At 39.7% G+C, this 16874-nt stretch overlaps 1 protein-coding gene across 7 annotated transcripts in view; it reads left to right on the top strand.

Annotated features, from left to right (window-relative positions):
• The window catches only part of TBC1D5 (TBC1 domain family member 5), a 537570-nt gene that overhangs the window by 382352 nt on the left and 138344 nt on the right, over nucleotides 1-16874 (top strand). For all 7 annotated transcript variants that reach the window (XM_059920388.1, XM_059920390.1, XM_059920392.1 and 4 more), the window contains one exon: nucleotides 7120-7262. In XM_059920388.1, coding sequence (XP_059776371.1) covers nucleotides 7120-7262 — 143 coding nt within the window. The remainder of the gene's footprint in view (nucleotides 1-7119; nucleotides 7263-16874) is intronic.

Below are 16874 nucleotides of genomic sequence, written 5' to 3'. Positions count from 1 at the left end.
CCTTGATCGATTCCTTCATAGGTGTGATCACTTACTATTCAGTATGTGTGTCCAGGGATCCCTACAGAGATGAGAGCAGCTCAGGGGAATGGAATGTCAGATGAGCAGCTAGGAAACGTATGAGAGATCAAGGATGCAGGCTCAAGATCAAGAAGATCACTGGTTAACAAGAGCTGACCTGGGAAGGAGGATTCATATTAATTTAATAAACATTTGTTCACTCCCCTACTCTGTCCAACACCAAATAACCTCAAGGAGCTTGTGATCTGCTGGAGAAGGAAGAGAAACCAAACCAACCTATCAGTAATTAACCCTTTAGCTGGGATCTGTTTATCAGTGCCTTTATCTCTGGGCAGTGTGATTGGGGAACAGAATAGATATGGAACCTGCAAACATCAGGCCTGAGTGATGCACTTGTCCTAGCCTCCGAACAGCTAGGCAGGGTCGGGGCGCCTTGTGCGATGGCGGGGAAGGGGAGAAGGAAGAGAGGGCCGGAGAAAACCACCCCCAGAAGGTGCTTACAGCTACAGGTAAGTGGTAAGAAGTCATAGGAAACCAGGCACCGCTGCTGCCTCTTAGGAAGGGGCTCAGTCTGACTCTCTTCATGACGTGTGACCGGTCTGCAGACGTGCGGTCTTACATCCACCCTGAATCACATGGATCCTGATATTTCTTAGTTTAGTGTTATACCTTATGTTAGTTCCTCCAACAATATATATGAGTGTATTAGGAGATTTATGCAGAGGAAATTGAAAAGTGTTATTCAGTGAGGCTAAGATTTCATTGGTATGTGAAATAGCCTATGACAATTTCAAAAAAAATAAGTCACACAAGGTTTGTTTTGTTTTTTAATGAGTTTCAGATTAGGAAGGATAGGAGCAATTATTTTTAGGAAGCCTGTGTGTGCTCTTTCGGAAAACCGACTTGCTCATAACTCCCTTTCCTGAAGATAAAATGACAGAACAAAGCCTATTTATAGACTTCCGAGAAGTAAGACTTGTTTGTAGTATAAATAAACACTAGTATTCACAGAGCCTAAAATTAATTGTCCCAACGCGACCGCCAACCGTCCATGAATTCTTCGTGCTGTTTGTTATTCATAGGTCGGAGTGGCTTCCAAGTAATTTTCTCAAGGAGGTGCCCAGTAGCTCACTTGTAGTGGAGCCCAAGTAAGTGATCGGGTAGAGAGATTACTTCTTAGCAGCTTTTACCCCCCTGTTCTCTTGAGTCAGGGCTATGATTCCAGCTGCACCCTGGTTGGAGTGTACAATAGGATTCTCAGTGAGAGCACATCCTATTCATACAACTAAATCGATATTGGAGTATGACCACCTTTCAATAGCTTTATTTGAACTTGCTGGTAAATCATACATCCTAAAATTACTCCTCGATATACCATACTTGTAATCCAAATGGCAGGTCTACCTCTAGAAGTGTGTGTGTGTGTGTGTGTGTGTGTGTGTGTGAGAGAGAGAGAGAGAGAGAGAGAGGGAGAGAGAGAGAGAATGTTCAAGGATTATACAGCCTCAAGACATGTGATGGTCATCCTCTGTGCCCCACACTCTCAGAGCATCTTGAACCTCTGAAAAAACATAGATACACAAGGCTCTGCTTTCCATTTAGGCTATTTTTGCAAAGGGTGTATTATAGTTGTTCTGACAAAACAGCTTCAGACCCTTGCCAAAGAGAATAAATTACAGTACGAATGGGTGATAATTATTAGGAACTTATTTTTGGAATAAGAAACCTTCCTTAATAAAGGGCTATGTACTGCCCACTGAAAGGAACAGAGAATTTTCCCCAAAGTAAAAAATACACTTTTAACAGTTCGTGTACTTATCCTGTGGGGGTTAAGTTAGGGTTAACACGTGTTCCCAGAAAGCCAAATTCAAGCTGGCTTCAACCTGCGTATTACAAGGAGCACTTAGAAAGCAAATTTGAGTTCCTTAAAGATAATAACTAATTTGAAGTTGCAGTTCCTTCTGTTTTTGCAGCAGAGTTTGATGGGCTTGATGTATTCAGATCTTTCTGTAACACATGTAGATCCCAAATATTTTTAAGAAGACCAAATTGAAACAGATTGAAAAAATAGCCAACAGGCTAAGCATCTTCCAATAATGTATTCTGCAGAGCTGTCAGAAGAAGAATAAACATGAAATTGGGGGGGAAAATGATTTATTTTGGCTTCCATCTTTTGTGGCTTTGCTCTCCAAAGAAGTTAGAATTAAAGATGAGAATGCCTTGTGACCCTAATTATAATAACTACAATATTTGGTTCTAATTTTAAGACTGTTTTCACAGAGTTGACATAAAGGAAAACTCAGGGTAAATTAATTCAAAAAGAACTGAGTACAAAGGAACCCAGTATAAGAAGAGCCTAAATTCAGTCAAGGGAGGTGGCAGGCACAAAGATGGGAACTTTTGATTTGCTTTTGTTTTTCTCTGACACAAACACAGAATTTAGATTCTGTGTTTCTTCTCTACCAGGCATGGATTATTTAAAAATTAACTGTTAGTTTTGAAAAGTACAAGTGAACAGAAAGCAAAAGACAAAATTAATATCATTAAGCAAAACTCTTAACATTGCTCTTTTGTGTTCCAGTATGCTTACCCAGTGATCACAGGTTACTCAAGATGCCCCTATAGTGTTTGTTAAATTAAATTGAGTATACCTTTTCCATTTTACTTGTTCTTCCAAGGTAGCTGTACCCATATCTCAGAAGAAAAAAGAAATGAAGGTCTAGTGTATAACCCACTGCAGCCATGTTGGATTAAGGCTATGTTTATTTAAGCCTCAGTCAAATTGTTTATTTAAACCTCAGTCAAATTGGTCATTTTCATAAACTGATCAGTAAAAAATGTATTTCTCTTGGTGTTTCCATGGGTCATTCACCAAGCAATAACACCATCAGGAATCACTGATCCCCAGGGGATAGCAGCTTAATTACACAGAAATTTAAAACTGAGACTAGTGGCATAAGTGCAGACATAGAGACTGTCCTGTCTTTGGGTGGTTTATTATTAAATTTAAAACTTCAGAAGGTCTTTTTGGTTTGTGTAGATTTTAATTACTAAGTAAGTCTGGTAAAAAATGAATTATTGTATTATCACAAGTGATACAAGGTATAGGTTACGAGCATTGCAATCTGCAGGTGTAACATACATAAAGCAAGATTAATAGTATCAAGCAATTAAACTGAAGGTAAAAGAAAGGTTTAATGCTACCCTTAAGTGTAACTTAAACTCTTGCTAAATATTTTTAACTGCAATAAAAGCATGTTAATTTTAGGAGTGACTTCTTTGCAGGACCTCGTTTCTTAGAGTAAGTTTTCCTTTCTAGGAATACAAAAGCATACTGAAATAATTTCTATTGGTAACTCATTCCATAAAGAACTGATTTTTTTCTTGGTTTTTAAGCTCAATGAAGAAAGCCCAAAATAGCACAGGAAATTTTGTGTGTGGTGAATGTATGTATGAACTAAACCCAGTTGGGATAAAAATGATTAAATTATTGATAAGGTCATTGTTGGTCCCAAAGCGTTCCATTAGTCATACAGTGTACGCCTTAAATATTTTGAGAATTTGGCCTTAATTTTCCTATAATTGCAGATAAAATAGAGGAAACTATATTTTGCTTTAATGTAATATCCTTGCATGTACAGCTTATTAACAGTTTTATATAAAAGAAACATGCTAGGCACCTATTAATGAATTTTTTCCTTCCGTGTTTCTGGATCTTTTTCCACTTCCTGAATTATTTTTATGCTGCCATTAACCAGATGAATTCCTGTATTTCCAATTTAGCCACCTTTGCTTGTCAGTAGTGTGACAGGTGGCTTTACAGTGAGTTTAACAAGACCTTGGTAAACACGTAAAGCACTTCGCAAAGTGTACAGAGCTCTTGACAGAGAACTTTCTGGCTCACGCTCTCTCTCTCTGTCTCTCTCTCTATTTCCCTCTGTGTCTCTGTCTCTCTCTCTCTCTCTCTCTCTCACTCTCACACACACACACACACACACACACACACACACACACACACTTTGGTCCTTGCCCTGGAATTATTTACCAGTGTACTTGGCAAGGTGAAACTTCAAAAATAAAGCAATGTAAAATATTTATAAAGCGGCACATCACAGATTACACATTAAATATGAAAGTACTGAAGACGTACATTCTGTGTGGTTTTGAAGGCATGTTTTATTCACTGTAGATTGCTAGGTGTCTGCAGTCCCCACTCCTGACAGCTCTGCGGTGGCAACTGCTGCACATATGTATCTGCAGGGTCGTTTTTGAAGCTAAGCTAACACAACCCCAAATGGCAGGAAAGTTGCAAGAGAAGGGGTTTGGGCAATAACTGGGCATTTTGTTATAGAAATAATAGGAATATAGATTATTTCTGAAAAGTAGGCTCCTTTGTTTTCGATGCATTATCTGTGATGAAACCAAAGATGTGATTGTCCATAAGAAAATGAGAGGAATTTGAACTTTAAGGAAGAGGGAAAAAGATAGCATTGTATTCTCATCTGTGGTGTGTATTAACCTTCATCAGTTTGGGGTTTTTTTTTTTTGATAAATGATATTTATTGTAATATGATAGATGTCACCTTTTTTCAAAAGGCATTTTGCTTTCAATAGGAGATAGCCTGGAAAACACACAGAAAAAATTTTCTCTACACGTAAGAAGGCCAAGCAAAAGCAATGTCTTTTTGGAAACAGCAGCAGCAGTTACCAAATGGGCTTATTCAAATAAGGAAAGCATTAAAATAACCTCCAGGAGGGAAGGGGCCACATTCAGGGCACAGTATTGTTTTATGGGTGTGATCCTTGAGTTTTGTACTGGCATCCAGATTTGAACCAGGAGGAATCGCTTAAATGTCAGAATTTGCAGTTTTCAAATTGCCAAAATTTGCCTATCCGTCAAACCAAGATAATTCTTAGTTATTTATTTACTTATGTTTTTCAGCATTACTGAGGTATAATTGACACATACAGTTGTAGGATATTTAGCATATGTCATTGTGATTTGATGTATGTGCACATCGTGAAAAGATTCCTCCATCTATTTAATTAACATAGCCATGATCTCACATATTTATCTTTTTTTTTTGGTGAGAACATTTAAGTTCTTTCTTTCTTAGCAATACAGTGATACAATGTATTGTATCTTATGTATTGTATTGTATGGCTAAGCAATACAATGTATTGCTATTGTACAGTGTACACTGTACACTGTATACAGTGTACCTTGTATCACTGATACAATACAGTGTTACCAACTATGGTCACCATGTTATACATTAGCCCCTCATCAGTTTTTTTCATTGATGAATGTTTCATCAGTTATGTCACTTGGATAACTGAATAACCATGTTCTATGTGATTTTAGTCACTTACTAATGCAGATATAGTTATCAGTTTAAAGGTCCTTTAAGCAGGTCCCCCAGATGGTTTAATCCAGGTACTTTTTGCTTTGCCCATTCTCTGGTTCCCTGACACTCTTTGCAAGACCAGTTAATTGTTTGTAATTAAGAAGAGCAACCTGTTTAATTTAGGGATATTTTGGTACTTCTTAAAACAGTAAATATTAGCATTTGTAATCTGAAAGAATTAGAAGTGTGTGGAGAAATAATGTTTCATTCTAAACCACATAAATACAGGCATATTTGACAAAATATACATATATATATATTTTGTGTTAGTCACCTCTCATATGTTAGCAGTGAGGTAAGAATTGAACGGTAGATAAAAATTCTAAGCAATACTGTAACATTTTTTAAAGGATAAATGTCACTTAGACATTAAATTTCTTCCTGAAAAATTGATGTAACATAATTTAAGATGAAGTTGAAAATACAGCTTAATTATTCTGTTGATTAATTTGGTAATATGAATAAAAGAACTCAAATATTTGATCATATGGTTCCTAATAGACTGTGATACGTATGTGTGATTATACACTATTCTGTCACAGCTTTTTGATTCCTCCTTAAATGTAATACTCCCTGAAAAAAAAGTAGTATTTGAATTTTTTTTTTGGCCTCACTTTAACCTCACAGATGGTTATATTTGGTTTTGAATTTTTCAAGGAGGGAATATCTCTTAACTAATTTTTAAAGAATCTCCTCTATTCTGTACTATTTAGTGGTACTAGAAATTTAGAATTTTTGAGTCTTTGCTGTGTGCCAGAATCACATAGATTTCTAGCTGAAGTTCCTAGAGAAAGGCTTGTGTAAGGAAATTATAGCCATATATATAAAATTAGAAGTAAATGGATAAAAATACATCAAAATGAATTATTTTAATTTTCTTATAAGAATTAGATATAAATAGCTTAGCATTTGCTCGAAGTCTGAGGTGTTACTATTTATGATGTAGAATTACAGACGGACCTTGTTTAGTATCCCTGTTAGCTTCTTATGTCTGCTCTGTAGCATCCGTGTCCATTTTCCTGGCCATAAAACTGCCTGTGTTTTGAAAACTACCCCCAGAAAGATAACCTCACTGGTAAGATATATCTATTCTGAAGTTAAAAATTAAGTATCATTATATGTTTCATTTGAAATAACTGTCCACGCTTGACAAAAACAGATATCTTTTGTTTTTTCCACATTTAATTTTAAAATGAATATTTTTACATAGGAGGGAAATGTGAGAACGCAGTTTTCTGTTTGGCTATAGTAATTTGTCATATGACCGTTTGCAAAAGTCTAGTTAACAAAAAAAGGTCAGTAATGATATAAAATTTTGGAATATTGTTATTTTTTAATTCATAACCTTACGTATGAGGCAACTATCAAACTACATTCATTTTTCTCTTTGCCTTTTTGAGATTTGTGATTTCTAATGCATATGAAAGATTTCTACCCTTTTCAAATATCATACTTGTGTTTTATACATATAGGAATAAAGTTTAATGATTGTGGCCTAGTTATAAAATTACAAAACTCATTTGAAAGCTTAAAACTTGGATTTCACTGTATTATATTTTTGATATATAATATTTGCTCAGTGTGATCAGTTAAAAATTATAGTTTTTTCACAGTCACAGGAGAAAATGATTCCTCTTTATATTACTCTCAAAAGTACTATTTTCTGAATTTGGGTTTTGTTTCTTCCCAGACGGTGGGTACGGCTGCTGTTTGGAAGAGAGTTCCCCCTGCAGGATCTTCTGGTGGTCTGGGATGCCTTGTTTGCAGATGGCCTCAGCCTGAGTTTGGTTGATTATATCTTCATAGCCATGTTACTCTACATCCGAGATGCTTGTAAGTGTTAATGACCTTGCTGACATTCAACTAAGTGGTCCTGATTTTTTAAACTGTGTTTCTTAAATACACTTTATCTTTTATTTTGAATTACCATACCTACATTTTTATAGTAGGCAGTATATTGACGTTTCAAAGGAACATACTAAATATGCTTTCTGTTAGTTAACCATGTACATATTGGGAGATGTGGGTGATTTTATCTTGAGAGAATTGAAATATTCTTCAGAACCGTTTTTCTAAAGACTTTACTCCTGCTTTAACCTCGTCATTACCCACATTTGTGAAACATACATATAAAAAGCCAGTATTTCAGATATGTTTAGAGCTCCACCTTCTGACAGGTAGGGAGTATTCAGGAATATTTATCAGGAGCTTGGAGCTGTTTTTATAGTATCTACAACTTGCCAATAAAAATTAAATATTACATTTAAAGATATTTTAACTTCTTCTCAGTTATATTTTGGCCAAATGTATTTCTCGGTGGAGTGCCAAATGGCAGATGTATTCCCACCTCATCAGATCTACCTTAGGGTGCTTGCTGAGCTGGAAAGCCAGTGCCTAACCCTTTGGAATGGTCCAATAATCCTCCGCTTGAAGAAAATAGCAAAGCATGTTTTAAATTTCAAAATACTTCAAATTGTTTTCCTTCTCAAAAAAATAATCAGTTCACAAAACCAGATTTGTAAGCCAAAATATAATTAGGAAAGATTGCACAAAGGGATGATGAAGTAGGAAATAAAAAACTACCATAAAAGTAGGACTTTGTCAGAAGAACATAAACTATTTGGAGTCATTCATAATCTTGACTGTTAAATTGCTGTGTGGTTCTCTTTCTTTGTTCATTAAATGCCAGTTGTGCCAGATGCTGTTGTTATGCCTCTGGTAACACTAATAATATTCTTTAAATTTTAGATTATACTTTTTAAATTCCCCCCAAATTACTTGAATGAGTAAGTGACAGGAGCACCACATTTTATCCAAAACTTGTGGTTTTCTTCTGTGCCTTGAAGGTCAGATAGTTTGGGTATTGACATACAAAGTGAAAAGTTCCTTCTTTCTGAGTCAGAGCTAAACCGAGAAGAACATGGAAATCATAAGAGGAAACATCTGGAAAGTAGAGAAGAATGTTTGGGTAGATTTGAGGGATACTGTTGATAGATTTTAGAATATTTAATGCTAATCTCCCATTTAAAAATGGTATGATTTTTATAAAATGTAAGTAATAAAAAACAAAAGGAATGAGAAGCCGCTTTTATTTAAAAAAATGCTTTTGGATAATATTTTCACAAAATTTTCCAAGTCAAACCACTATCGAAATGTATTCTGATTTTCTGTAGTCTTAAACATTTGAATATTTACTCTTTTCTTACTTTGGTGCATCACAACGATATTTTTAATTTAATCACCCTGTTTCCTGTGCTAAGATCTGCTTTTAAAAATTAATTTAATAAAACTTGCAGTTTTTGGCAGCTGAAGCCTTTGTACATTTTTAATCCCTGCTCTGATGACCTTATAAAACACATAGGCACAAGTGAAAAAATGCAGGAGTAATGAAGTTGTTTATTTCAATATGAAGTCCAAGTTATTTAAATTTGCTTATTTAAATCCATAACAGTGGATGAGATTTCCTACAAATAGGATGACTATTTATTAAGTATTTAAGGGGCACTGCCCCTGTCCTCAGGAAGTTTACCAACTAGTAGGAGAGACTGACGTCATTAATTTCAAACTGACGCGTCTGGAACTGTGGCCGAGGTATAGATGGGCAGCATGAAAGCTCACAGGAGGGGCACCGAGCTCCCCTCCGGGCAGGCTGTGTGACTAGAGAGCATGCTATAGATGTTGGCGAGCGAAAGAAGGGATCTGCGTTCCAGGCAGAAGGAACAGCATGAGCAGAGAAGCTAGGGAGTAAGAGCCAGCTTAATGGGGGGTCGTGTATGTGTGTCTCTACGACTGTCTGGTATCCTGAGAGTGCAAAGGGAGAGTGACTAGCCGGTTATGAGGCTGAAGGAGTCAAGAGAATGAGTCGTGAGGAGAGTCCTTATCCTGGAGGTGACCGGAAACTGCTGAAAGGTTCAAAGCAGCAGTGTGGGCAGTGTTAGGTCACTCTGGCAGCCATGTGCAAATAGACTTGAAGCAGACAAGACTGGAGCAAGGACCTCAAATAAAAAGTTACGACCAGAGTCCAAGGGAAAAACAGTGGATTGAAGAAATCTTCAGAATTGAAGTCAGCATGTCTTGGGGATTAAATCGAATGGGTGAGAGAGAGCTGGAAGTTCTCCCTCATGAGCCCCAGCTTGGAGAGCTGAGTAATCTGTACGACTTGGAGAGGGAAGAGAAGGATTAGCAGGTTTGGGGAATGGGTACGATTGAGTTTGGGCCATGCTGAATTTGAGCTGTCTGTAAGAAATCAGTACCTGAAGATTGGAAAATAAAGCTCACTGTCAGTGTCAAGGCTACAGATTTATTTTTGCAAATGGTGAATAGGTACGTGTTCGTTAAAGCCGCAACAGTGGATGTGATCTCCCAAGAATAGAGGGACCATATATCCCAGTTTATATGGAACAGTCTCAGTTTACACTTGCTAATCAAGAGTAATAGTTATTCATACTGCCTTCTTTCACTCTCAGAGGCATCCCATAGAGATCATAAGAATTATATGGTCAGTCTAGCTAAGGTGGGTGCTTACAGAAAGAGAAGGTGGCAAAGGTATTTAATATCAGTATTTAAGAGGCACCAGAGAAGGAAGAGCTTGTGTTGTAACCTCACAAAGCTGTTATATGAGCGAGGGAAGTAACGGGTCAGGAGTGCTGAGGTACAGTAAGGTAAGGCTGGAAAGGTCCACCTGTGGAGGGACAGTCGTTGGAGACCTTACCGAAGTGGATTCAGCGGACTGCGGGAGCAGAATCTGGATTACGGTAGGTTGAAGGGTAACTGGACAGCTCAGAACTACAATAGCCTTTTCTACAGTTTTTGTTGTTATTTTATGTACACATTACATTTTCAATTACAAATCAACTAAATAAAAAAGAAAGAATGCAGAGAGAGCATGTGCAGACTAATCTTTAAAAAAGTCAACAGGGAAGGGAGGAAGAAAGATGTAACTAGAGGTCAGTGTGGGGACCAAGAAGGTTTGATGGCTGCCTGTAGATGGAAACAGGGCACCTGGAGGTGGGAGAGCTGGCGGAGAATGTCTTTCTCAAACCAGTCTGAGCTCCTCCTTCAAGGGTCAGCGCTAGTTTTTCCCTCCTGTTCTGTGAGTAGGATTTATGAAAAGTTGAATTATACTGTTTATTTGAAGTTTTTACTGTTTATGATTTGTTCTTCACACCCACTCTTCCACCCACCAGTGAGAGACGGGATTTTGTCTGTCTTGGTTTGCCAGCTGTATCCCAGCATCTAGAACAGGGCCCAGTGCGTAGTAATCCTCCTGACACATATTTTTTGAGTGAAATAATTGAAGAAACAAGGGCCTAGACCAGGCAGTGGCGTGAGGTCGGGAGTCCTGTGGAAGGAGGCACCAGGCAGGTTTCAGAAGTAGACCGGTTTCTAGGAGAAGGTGCCTGATAAAGGACGAGGCCAGGCTGTCTGCTGTGAATGGGGCAGGGCAGGGCTTCAGGGGAGTGACAGGGAAGCGCTGGGAAGGTGGCTGCCCAAGACCTAGCATGAGCCCGCGAGCTGTTGAAGAGCCTGCAGAGGCACGTGGGCAGTGGCACCCGCTGACGCTCACCAGGCAAGACCCAAAGTGGCAGATCGCAATCCAGGCTTCACGTGAGGCCCATGTCCAGCTGAAAGGAGGCAGGAGGTGGGGGGCGTTGAGTACATCTTAAGAGAGCGGTTTAGGATGTGTAGGGAGAGAAGCGTGGCCAGGAAGAGACTGCTACAGAATCAGAGTATCAAGGGATTTACAGGGAGCGTGCGAGAGCTGAAAGCATCAGAGGTTGTGGTCAAACAAGAGGACGTGGAGCAGTTCTTGGTGTGACCAGGGTGGTCAAAGTCAGTAAAGGGGGAAGGAAGTCACTGAGGAGATCAAGGGATTGGGAAGGAGCTGGGCTTTTTGTTTGGTCCTTCAGGGACACTTCATCGAGAATCATGATAGGAGAAGGTATAGAAGAAGCACAGTGAGGCCAGCAGTGGAAGCATCCCATAAATGCAGACGAGTGACCAAGGAAACAACTTTTATTCAGTCAATCATTTATTCAAAGCATCGACCATTCAACCAGTATTTATTGAGTGCCTGCTCTTTGCCAGCCATCCTGGTGCCTCCACGACACTAACGAAGGGGCAGGATGGAAGTATAGATACATGGCATGACCTTCAGAGGAAGAGGGGTCTTTATGGAATGAGAGGAAGCAATGGCTCGCAGACAGAATCAGGGAGCGAGGTGTCCCCCACCATCACCCCTGGAGGTCGCAGGGGCAGCAGTGGTCGGGAGGGCAAGGCTCAAAGGGGAAGGCATTGTTTTTCAGAGAAGATTGGGAGGGGGCAGAGTAGCAGGAAGAAGACACAGAACAGGATCGGGCAGAACACATGGGAGGGCAGTACTGATCAGATGAGCCCACATCTTAGGCCGGGGTCAAGAACAAGAGGAAGGTGGGTAACTTGCCACCCTGTGCATTCCAAATGGAACATTGGCGTCGAGTTTTTATTCCATCTCCATGGATTCTGACTCATGATGCCCTGCCTGGGGCATCCAGAGTGCTGATGTTCCATTACACCCAGTCGTCTTCAAGCTCAAAAAGTTTTAACCGAACACCGCTGTACAAGGCTCTGGGCATGACGTGTGCTCTCTTGGAGCTATAGGTGATGTATTTGTAGCTCAAGGAATGTTGCTCTTGTGGAAACTAAAGAGCCTTCCTTCAGTGACGGCACTCCTTACTTGGGGCCCCTGCTTCCTAGCGGTTCAGTGGAGGGCTTCATCTTGATGCTCTGCAAAATATCCAGTAGGTGTGCGTTTCCCTGAGTCAAGGATGTCTAGCCTTCATTATCGTCTCAAAGGAATATGTCACCCAAAAAACAGTTCAGATCCACCACATCTAGTCTAAAATCCTGATTTTACAGGCTCAGGTAATGAGGCCTGTTATGGATTGAATTGTATATTAAATCCAAAAAGATAAGTTGAAGACCTAACCCCTAGTACTTCAGAGTATGACCTTAGTTGGAGATAGATTGTTGCAGATGTAAGTAGTTAAGAGGATGTCCTACTGGAGTGGGGGGCCTCTGATGCAATATGACTGGTGTCCTTGTAAGAAGACGAAAATTTGGACACAGACGTGCACAGAGAGAACACAGTGTGAGGACACATGGGGAGAATAATGCCATATGAAGGCAGGGCAGAGATTGAAGTGATGCGTCTACAAGCCAAGGAATCGCAAGGATTTCCAGCTGTCACCAGAAGCTGTGAAAAGGGCATAGAACAGATTGTCCCTCAGAGGCTCTCAGAAGGAGCAAACCCTGCCAACACTAGAAGCTAGAAGAGGCAGGAAGGATTCTTTCCTACAGATGTGAGAGGGACCATGGCCCTGCCAAGACCTTGATTTCGGACTTTCAGACTCCAGAACTATTAGACAATGCATTTCTGTTGTTTTCCACCGTCCATCTTTTGGTACTTTGTTACAGCAGCCCTAGCAAACTAATACAATGCCCTTGGCAGTTAAGTGATTGAAAACAATCACAGTCAGTGTGTGGGGTTAGATCCCAGTGTCCTTGCTTAGTTCTCATTCTACCCAGTTCACCATCAGCATCTCATATTTAATTTTTAACAAAAGTATTCATATAAGTTTCTTTATTCACCTTGAACAAAGCTTTCTTTCTCTTTGAAAGTAATTCAGTCAGACAAGTATAATATTCAACCACTTAATAAATTTCGTAGAAACAGCATGTTCTTATGAGGCCTCAGAGATGGAGCCCAACCTCCGTGTTGAGAGGTTAGGAAACGAGCTCTAGGCCACAGGGCTGGTGTCAGGCGGACTGGGCCTCACATCACCTTTAGCATCCCTCAAATCCTGCCTTGATTTTATTAAGTAAAAGTAAAATTTCACATTGGAAAAAAAAGCAATACGAACATTACCTATACAGATTTTAAAATTTAACCTTTGAAATGAAGGTCAAGTGGCTACTCTTCAAACAAAACTTTCACTTTTCCAAAGATACAGAGCAGAATTATTATAAATAGATTATTCCCAAATATTTTAATCAAACTAGAAACATTTTTACGTATGTGTTGTAAGAAGTGCTTTGTGGATTCTTTGCTGGATTATATGGATTAAGAGTACATGCAGGGGCTTCCCTGGTGGCGCAGTGGTTGAGAGTCTGCCTGCCAATGCAGGGGACACGGGTTCGAGCCCTGGTCTGGGAAGATCCCACATGCCTTGGAGCAGCTGAGCCCGTGAGCCACAATTGCTGAGCCTGCGCGTCTGGAGCCTGTGCTCCGCGGCAGGAGAGGCCGCGATAGTGAGAGGCCCGCACACCGCGATGAAGAGTGGCCCCCACTTGCCACAGCTAGAGAAAGCCCTCGCACGGAGTCGAAGACCCAACACAGCCAAAAATAAATAAATAAATAAAGTAAACAATGCGTTTAAAAAAAATACATTAAAAAAAAAAAAAAAGAGTACATGCAGGGCTTCACTGGTGGCTCAGTGGTTGAGAGTCTGCCTGCTAATGCAGGGGACACGGGTTCGAGCCCTGGTCTGGGAAGATCCCACATGCCGCAGAGCAACTGGGCCCGTGAGCCACGACTACTGAGCCTGGGCGTCTGGAGCCTGTGCTCCGCAACAAGAGAGGCTGCGATAGTGAGAGGCCCACACACCGCGATGAAGAGTGGCCCCCGCTTGCCGCAGCTGGAGAGAGCCCTCACACAGAAACGAAGACGCAACACAGCCATAAATAAATAAATAAATAAATCTTCCTTTAAAAAAAAAAAAAGATTACATGCAAATTTTTCACAGAACTAGAATAAAAAATTTCACAATTTGTATGGAAACACAAAAGACCCCGAATAGCCAAAGCAATCTTGAGAAAGAAAAACGGAGCTGGAGGAATCAGGCTCCCTGACTTCAGACTATACTACAGAGCTACAGTAATCAAGACAGTATGGTACTGGCACAAAAACAGAAATATAGATCAATGGAACAGGATAGAAAGCCCAGAGATAACCCCACGCACATATGGTCACCTTATTTTTGATAAAGGAGGCAAGAATATACAATGGAGAAAAGACAACCTCTTCAATAAGTGGTGCCGGGAAAACTGGACAGCTACATGTGAAAGTATGAAATTAGGACACTCCCTAACACCATACATAAAAATAAACCCAAAATGGATTAAAGACCTAAATGTAAGGCCAGACACTAGAAAACTCTTTAGAGGAAAACATAGGCAGAACACTCCATGACATAAATCACAGCACAATCCTTTTTGACCCACCTCCTAGAGAAATGGAAATTAAAAAAAATAATAAACAAATGGGACTTAATGAAACTTAAAAGCTTTTGCACAGCAAAGGAAACCATAAACAAGACGAAAAGACAACCCTCAGAATGGGAGAAAATATTTGCAAATGAAGCAACTGACAAAGGATTAATCTCCAAAGTATACAAGCAAGTCATGCAGCCCAATATCAAAAAAACAAACAACCCAATCCAAAAATGGGCAGAAGACCTAAATAGACATTTCTCCAAAGAAGATATACAGATTGCCAACAAACACATGAAAGGATGCTCAACATCACTAATCATTAGAGAAACGCACATCAAAACTACAATGAGGTATCACCTCACACCAGTCAGAATGGCCATCATCAAAAAATCTAGAAACGATAAATGCTGGAGAGGGTGTGGAGAAACGGGAACACTCTTGCACTGTTGGTGGGAATGTTAATTGATACAGCCACTATGGAGAACAGTATGGAGGTTCCTTAAAAAACTAAAAATAGAACTACCATATGACCCAGCAATCCCACTACTGGGCATATACCCTGAGAAAACCATAATTCAAAAAGAGTCATGTACCACAATGTTCATTGCAGCACTATTTACAAAAGCCAGGACCTGGAAGCAACCTAAATGTCCATCGACAGGTGAATGGATAAAGAAGATGTGGCACATATATACAATGGAATATTACTCAGCCATAAAAAGAAATGAAGTTGAGTTATTTGTAGTGAGGTGGATGGACCTAGAGTCTGTCATACAGAGTGAAGTAAGTCAGAAAGAGAAAAACAAATACCGTATGCTAACACATATATATGGAATCTTAAAAAAAAAAAAAAGAAAATGGTCATGAAGAACCTAGGGGCTGGACAGGAATAAAGACGAAGACCTACTAGAGAATGGAGTTGAGGACACGGGGAGGGGGAAGGGTAAGCTAGGACAAAGTGAGAGAGTGGCCTGGACATATATACACTACCAAATGTAAAACTGATAACTAGTGGGAAGCAGCCGCCTAGCAAAGGGAGATCAGCTCTGTGCTTTGTGACCACTTAGAGGGGTGGGATAGGGAGGGTGGGAGGGAGGGAGATGCAAGAGGGAAGAGATATGGTGATATATGTATATGTATAACTGATTCACTTTGTTATAAATCAGAAACTAAGACACCATTGTAAAGCAATTATACTCCAATAAAGATGTTAAAAAAAAAAAAGATTACATGCAAAAATAAAGGTTAGGAGATAAGGAAATATAATCATATTATACTCCTATAATAGTTTAAAATAGCCCTGCTCTCCTCACACTTTTTTTAATGACTGACTTCATGCAGTAAGTCACTCATGTGGTCCCCTCCTTCCCCTGGCCTTACCTACCTAAATCTTGCTCCTGTTTTCACGCCTCAGGCAAAGTAGCTTCCCCCCCCCCACCGCCCCCGCCCCAAACCTTCCCTGATGAGCCTAGCCCTCACTGACCTCTCGCTTTTACAGTCCTATAAGATTTTAATCAATGCCACTCAACGTAGCACTTAATTACACTCTGTCTTATATTGTTTTTTCCTGTGAGTGTGCGCCTCGTTTTCTCAACTAGACTGTCAGCTCCTCAGGGCTAGGGCCGATGTTACCGTTCTTCCCTGCCCCTCAAAGCATTTGAAACTCCTCTCGTGCTCGGTTAGTATTGGGGGTGATCTCAGACAGAAGGGCGCTCTAGAGACCTGGGGTGAGGGCATGGATTCGTGTGCTGAGAGGACAGGTGCCAGAAGCTCTTTTCAACGTGGCTTTTGTAAAGAAAGCATTGTCTACTTTTAAATTAAGTATCTCAATTTTTTGCTTCTTATCTTTTATTTATTTAAATTTTATTTTGTTTTTTAATAGTATCAAAGAAAAACATTTTCTCTAATTTACAAAGTAACATACCTTTTATTTGTCTTGTAAATTGTATTAATAGCTAAAACACTATAATCAAATCCATTTAACAGTAGATTTTCCTAACCATCTCGCAAATGTTTATTGTCTCTTTTAATTGACTTTCTGTCTGAACACTTTGTAAATGGAAAAGTTTCTTTTTGGCACTTCTATCCACTTTCTGCCTTGTTTTTTCAGCCAGCATCAACATGGTACTGCACTGTAATTTTCCTAGGTTTTCTGTAGGGGTCTCCTTAGTCATTTCTCAGCCCGGCCTGGTA

The sequence above is a fragment of the Balaenoptera ricei genome, chromosome 4 (genome assembly GCF_028023285.1).
Source record: "Balaenoptera ricei isolate mBalRic1 chromosome 4, mBalRic1.hap2, whole genome shotgun sequence".
NCBI lineage: Eukaryota > Metazoa > Chordata > Mammalia > Artiodactyla > Balaenopteridae > Balaenoptera > Balaenoptera ricei.
Note: the sequence above shows the minus strand (reverse complement) of the source record. Positions and strands in the feature narration are given on the sequence as shown.